The 6,000-nt window shown below is 57.8% G+C and overlaps 1 protein-coding gene across 1 annotated transcript; it reads right to left on the reverse strand.

Annotated features, from left to right (window-relative positions):
* Positions 1-4,384: 4,384 nt before the first annotated feature.
* RNF224 (ring finger protein 224) lies at positions 4,385-4,891 on the reverse strand. The gene has a single exon (XM_009560740.2). It carries the CDS (start codon positions 4,889-4,891, stop codon positions 4,385-4,387), a length of 507 nt encoding a protein of 168 aa, XP_009559035.2.
* Positions 4,892-6,000: the final 1,109 nt, after the last annotated feature.

A 6,000-nucleotide genomic window follows, 5' to 3' on the forward strand; every position in this document is an offset into this window, starting at 1 on the left:
TATTTTTGCAGTGATGATTGCCCTGGCAAGGTGCAGAGCCGTGCCCTCGTCCCTCCCTCTGCCAGGCACCGCTCCAGCCAGGTAAGCAGCCAGCTCTGGGCAGCCTGGCATTAACTGCTTGTGTGCAGCTGAAGAGCTGGGAAAAAGCAAATCCAGACCCATCTCTTGGCCTTCATCCTCCCCACAGGGCATCTCCCACGGGTGTTGCCTCTTCAGCCACGTGCAGGGGGGCACATGGACCCAGGACCTCCTAAGCTGACTGGGATGAGACAAAGGACATCAGCAGGAGGTCTAAGTCCATCTTCTGTGATGGCCCACCATGCCTAGAGGTCCTCAGTGGGAAGCTCTGCTGGGAGCCATGGGCCACCACACTGAGTCCAGCCCTTGGCCGGGCTCTGTTTGCCCCCAAGAGACCACAAGACATGCCAAAATGAAGAGAGTTTGGATGTGAGTCCCATGGGCAACCCTTCTCCTTTCCAGCAGGCTCAAATGTCTGGGAGCACACAGGGTGCCAGCCAAGAGCCTCCACATGAGAACGTGTGGGAAAGGGGAGCTCACTGGACTGATGCTGCTGCCCTAAACTTGTTTACCCTCACCCCAGCGTGACAGCACTGGTTTGAGAGGGCTCAAAGTCTACCTCCACCCTGTTTACACCTGCACCGGTTTCAATGCTGCCTGCAGCCCCAGAGCACAAGGCTGGAGAGGACAGGGGACACCTCCCAGCACCCACCATCCTGGGCATAGCTCAGTGGACACTGGGGCACCAGGACACAAGGCTAGTAGCCCCTCAGCCTTCCTGCAGCCCAGCACAGGGGCCTGGAACAGAGACCCTCCTGCATTTACACCCTTGCAGTTCCTGTCTCATTTGGGACCCCAGCAAGTCCTGGTCCTGGAAAAATCCCTGGCACTTCTGCCCCATGGCTAAAGGGCTGGAAGGGCAGCAAGGCAGCGCATGCCAGCGCCCCAGGCCAGGAACTGGATGTTCCCAAATCTGGGGCAGAAAAGGCAAGCAGGCGGTTTATTAATAGCATCCAGAGGAGCTTTGGTTTGTTTATCTATCCTGCAGCAAACTCGGGTTGCTGCATTAATCCCCATCTGGAAATAATTCAGAGGAATCCTTCAGCCCAGCCCAGCCCTAGAGCAGGGCACAAACCTGCAGCCACGTGGAGCTGCAGAACCAGATCAGCCTGCCAGCATCCGCGGGTCAGATGGGGACCCACATTGTTAGGGAGTTGTGTCCCCAAATGCTCTTCCTCCCCAGGAGTTGTGTTGCCCACAGCCTGTGGCCATCTGGGACCAGGTGAGATGTCTAAAATTCATTGCATAAAAACCCAGCTATTAAAAGCAAGACCATTTCCAGCTGTTGTCCTCAGAGAGCCCAAGAGGCTGCAAACCCGTCTCAGCTCCTCTGTCTGCCCCTCACTGCACGTCCCCATGGCACAAGAGGTGTCTCCAGTGTCCTGCCTGCCAGGGACACTGGGCAAGCATAGGGCTGTGCTGCACCACTGTGCAGCTTTGGGGCCTGTGCCTACTGATGGAGGGTCCCCCAAGGACTCAGCACCAGCCCTGCTCTGGCCAAGGGGTGCCAGCCAGGGTGCCCAGCCAGCAGGCCAAGACTCTTCCCAAAGCGAAGTGATGGAAAGACAGATCAGAGAATCATAGAATGGTTTGGGTTGAAAGGGACCTCAAAACCCACCCAGTTCCAACCCCTACCACGGGCAGGGACACCTCCCACTGGATCAGGGGCTCCAAGCCCCATCCAACCTGGCCTTGAACCCCTCCAGAGATGGGGCAGCCACCACTGCTCTGGGCAACCTGGGCCAGGGCCTCCCCACCTCAGTGTGAAGAACTTCTTCCTAATGTCCTATCTAGATCTTCCCTCTTCCAATTTAAAGTGATTCCCCCTCATCCTGTCACTCCAGGCCCTTTTAAGCCCCACACACCTCCAGCTTTCCTGGAGCCCCTTTCACCACCAGAAGCTGCTCTAAGGTCTCCCTGGAGACTTCTCCTCTCCAGGCTGCACAACCCCAACTCTCAGCCTGTCCTTGTACAGGAGGCACTCCAGCCCTTGGATCATCTTCGTGGCCTCCTCGGGACACGTTCCAACAGTTCCATATACTTCTTGTGTTGGAGATTCCAGAACTGGACACAGGATTCTAGGTGAAGTCTCAAGAGAGACCATCTCCAGAGACCCATCAGTGCCTGGGAGCAGCAGAGACACAAGTAGAGGCACACAGCAAGGGCCAAGTTTCACATGGAAATCAAGACCTGAGCATGGGGACAGGGAGCCATGGACCTTTGTCATCCTCCACCACTGGGAAGCTGGGACCCAATGTGCTAGGCTGAGTTATGCTGGTACCTTTGTATGGACCTGTGCCTGAGGTAGGGATGGACCCTTACCAAAGCTTTCCCACCACTCGCATGTGCAGTATTTGATACGAAGGTAGAGAGGAAGATGCTCTAAGACCATGTGTTACCTTTTATCCCATCCCTGAAGGCTTTAATTTATTGCATGTTTCCATGTAATTAAAGATCTGAGACAGGCAGATGTCTTCTCTACGGAGTCCCTGAATCTCACCACGCTTCTGCTGTCTCCCCTGGGCACCTCTGCCCTCGGACATCCCTGGTACTCCTGCTCCCATAGTTGGAGCCCCCTAGGTCGGGTTTAGCTGGGAACATAACAGCTCAGGCTTTCTTATGGCAGGTGACACCAAGTGGTAGAATTGTGCATGGGTGCTGTGCATGGGGTGGGCGCTGTGCATGGGGTGGGTGCTGTGCATGGGGTGGGCGCTGTGCATGGGGTGAGTGCTGTGCATGGGGTGAGTGCTGTGCATGGGGTGGGCGCTGTGCATGGGATGCATGGGGTGAGTGCTGTGCATGGGATGCATGGGGTGAGTGCTGTGCATGGGGTGGGTGCTGTGCATGGGGTGGGTGCTGTGCATGGGGTGGGCGCTGTGCATCGGGTGGGTGCTGTGCATGGGGTGGGCGCTGTGCATGGGGTGAGTGCTGTGCATGGGGTGGGTGCTGTGCATGGTGTGAGTGCTGTGCATGGGGTGGGCGCTGTGCATGGGATGCATGGGGTGAGTGCTGTGCATGGGGTGGGTGCTGGGCATGGGATGCATGGGGTGAGTGCTGTGCATGGGGTGGGTGCTGGGCATGGGATGCATGGGGTGAGTGCTGTGCATGGAGTGAGTGCTGGGCATGGGGTGGGCGCAGCATTCCTCGGGCTGCAGCCCTGGCACCCAGAGCAGAGTCAGCCAAGTACCAGGATGGCCCAAAGGACACAGGATCACTGCTGGCCCCAGGGAAGTGCAGGATAGGGTCTGCTGCTGTGCCCCGAGAGGCAGCCAGAGTTGTGTGATGCCGGGCATTGGAAAAGTTCACAAACCACATGGAAAGAGGACGCAGAAGATCGGCTCTGAGTAAGAACTGCAAGAGCTGCTGAGGCGATGCCAAGCCATGCCCAGGACCTGTATTACCATCACCCCGGTGCACCCCAGTCCTCCACATTTGGCCTCTGTTAACCCCATACATAGCTATTCAGGCTCTCATCCTTGCACTTGTATTTAGAATCAAGCAGGGAAAGCTGTGCAGACACACGACCTGGAAAAACAGATGGGCTTCTGTCCCAGCTGCATTCAGGTATGCAGGCAGGGAGGTGAAGAGAGAGGCAGGAATAAAACCCACACCTGGATCAACCCACGGTGCACAAGGCCAAGCAGAAGCTCCCACGGGCTCTGTCATCCTTGATTTCTACTGTCCAGTTATCTCAACAAAAAAATGTCTTGTGCAAATGTTAAGCAGAACAAACACTGAGAGGAAAGCAATCTGGCAGGGCAGGTTGTTTCTCCCTGTCCTGCCCGCACCCCAGGCAGGGCTTGCTCCAGGCAATCTGGAGGCTTTCTGACAAATACAACCAAGCCTTGCAGCCCATCAGGGCCACCAGAGTGCTGTTTAATATGCATCAAGCTTTTTGGGTGCCACACACTCCCCAGAGCATCCCTGTGTTGCTGCGCTGTGCTTGTTCCCTGCCTGGGGGATGCTCAGTGATGGTGTCCCTGCTGCAGAGCCATGTGCATGGAACAGGCAGGCGTGAGAAAGCCCTGGGCTAGGAGGCATTCATGGTGGTTGGAGCAGGTTTCTGAGTTGTCAAAGGGACAGGTTGGGTAGGATGAGGGGGTGGGGGCATCCTCATCCACCCCTCTTGCACCCCAAATCCTGGAAGGATAGACCACAAGCCCTGAGCAGGCTGAAGCACTTCCCAGGCTGCAAGCATCGCCCCACCACTATGTCAACATGTGGGTCTGGGGGCATGGTTTCCCCAACAATGGTCCTAGATTGCACTCCAGCTGCTCACACGCCGCTGGCAGCCCCCCCCTCATGTTCAGCTCTCAAAGGCTGCCGTCACTCCACAGCAAAGGCATGGCCGGCAGCAGCCGCGGCGAGGGTACGGCATCGGGGGCACCATGTCTTGGCACAGCCCCGACGGCTGTTCGGTGACCACCTTCTCCTTGCATGAGCCCTTGGTGGCTAAGTCGGGCTGGGACCTGCTGGCCCCCCGAGGATGCTCCTTGTCAGCCTTGACAGCAAGGAAGGTGGCCAGGTCGAGGTCGAGCATGGCGACACCACCACGTGGCGTGGGTGTGTTTTGGCGGCACTGTGGGCAGGGGATCCAGTGCTGCTCGTTGGCGATGGCGTCAAGGCGCTTCAGGCAGGCTTGGCAGAAGGTATGGCCGCAGTAGAGCCGGCGTGGCAGCCGGCCGCTCAGGTCGTAGGAGGAATAGCAGATGATGCACTCAAGTCGCTGGCTGCTGTGGCTTGGGGTGCGCGAGTGCACTCCGACGCACAGCCCTGCATCCTCTGCTCGGGGGCTGTCGCTGGCCTGGGACATGCTGGGAAGGGGAGAGGAGCCATCATCACCCTGCCATGCCTGACCCCCTCCTCTGAGTCCATCTGATGTGGGAGAGGTTGGACCATCCCCACGTGGCGGGTGCCCAGGGGCATCAGGCTCCCTTCCCAACATCCCTGCCTGCCCTGAGGCCAGCCCTTCCTGGAAGAGCAGGATCCTGCCACTGCAGTGGGTTCTCCCTGCATCCATGGGGGATGCATCTTTCCTGGTGCCATGCTGCATCCCTGCTGGGAGCTCTGCCAGCTCTGTCAGCCCATGGGGAATAAGGAAGGGTTGCCCAGACCTCAGCAACCTGCTCAAGAAACACGGTGGTGGGCAGGAGCGTGTTGACCAGGTGGAAAAGAGAGCAGCAGCCAGAGGAGCAGGCAGTGGCACAGCCTTGCTCCTCACCTAACCCCTTTCAGCAATAGGGGATGAGCACACAGGCTGACACAGAGGAGTTGAGGGGCTCAGCCTCATCTTAAGGCAGGTCTGGTACCCACCAGTATATTTGTAAACCTCTCCTGGAGGCCACCAAGATCCCACTCCATCTCTACAGGTGACCTGAAGCATTTTGATATACACGAACATCCACCCTGTCCTTCCCCATCCCCCATCCCTACCTGTCCTCAGATGCTCCCCTGGGGGCTCAGGGAAGGTGGCAGAAGGGCTGTGCCATCCTTGGGGGCTGCAGCAGTTCCATGGGGAGAATGAGGGCCCAAGCCGCCAGCAGCTCCCCGGTCAGGTCCCACCGGCTGCTGGTGGCTGTGGCAGTGGGAAGGGGCTCACCTTTCAGGGACAGGTAGGCTATCGGATCTGCTGCTGGGAAGCCAAGCCTGGGAGGTTGGGTTACAAGCACCTGGATAACAAAGACTTCTGAAATCTAAGCCTCAGGAGCAGTTGTTAACCATCCATCGCTGCTTCATTAGTAGAAGAAACCCTCCCTGAGAGGCCAAGGGGCTTCACTGTGAGAGGAGAAGACTGAGATATCAGCTGTACCTGGGCAGCAGAGGTGGAATCTTCAACATCTTCTGCCACCACCCCCAACCAGAAACATCTGGGAGGAAGCTGGCCAGTGGAGACACCCCACCACACTCCAGCCACACATCCCC

The sequence above is a fragment of the Cuculus canorus genome, chromosome 19 (assembly GCF_017976375.1).
Source record: "Cuculus canorus isolate bCucCan1 chromosome 19, bCucCan1.pri, whole genome shotgun sequence".
Lineage (NCBI taxonomy): Eukaryota > Metazoa > Chordata > Aves > Cuculiformes > Cuculidae > Cuculus > Cuculus canorus.

Bases quoted from the DNA above. Each gene is read 5' to 3' on its own strand.
- RNF224 (XM_009560740.2), bottom strand. From the start codon at position 4,891: ATGTCCCAGGCCAGCGACAGCCCCCGAGCAGAGGATGCAGGGCTGTGC.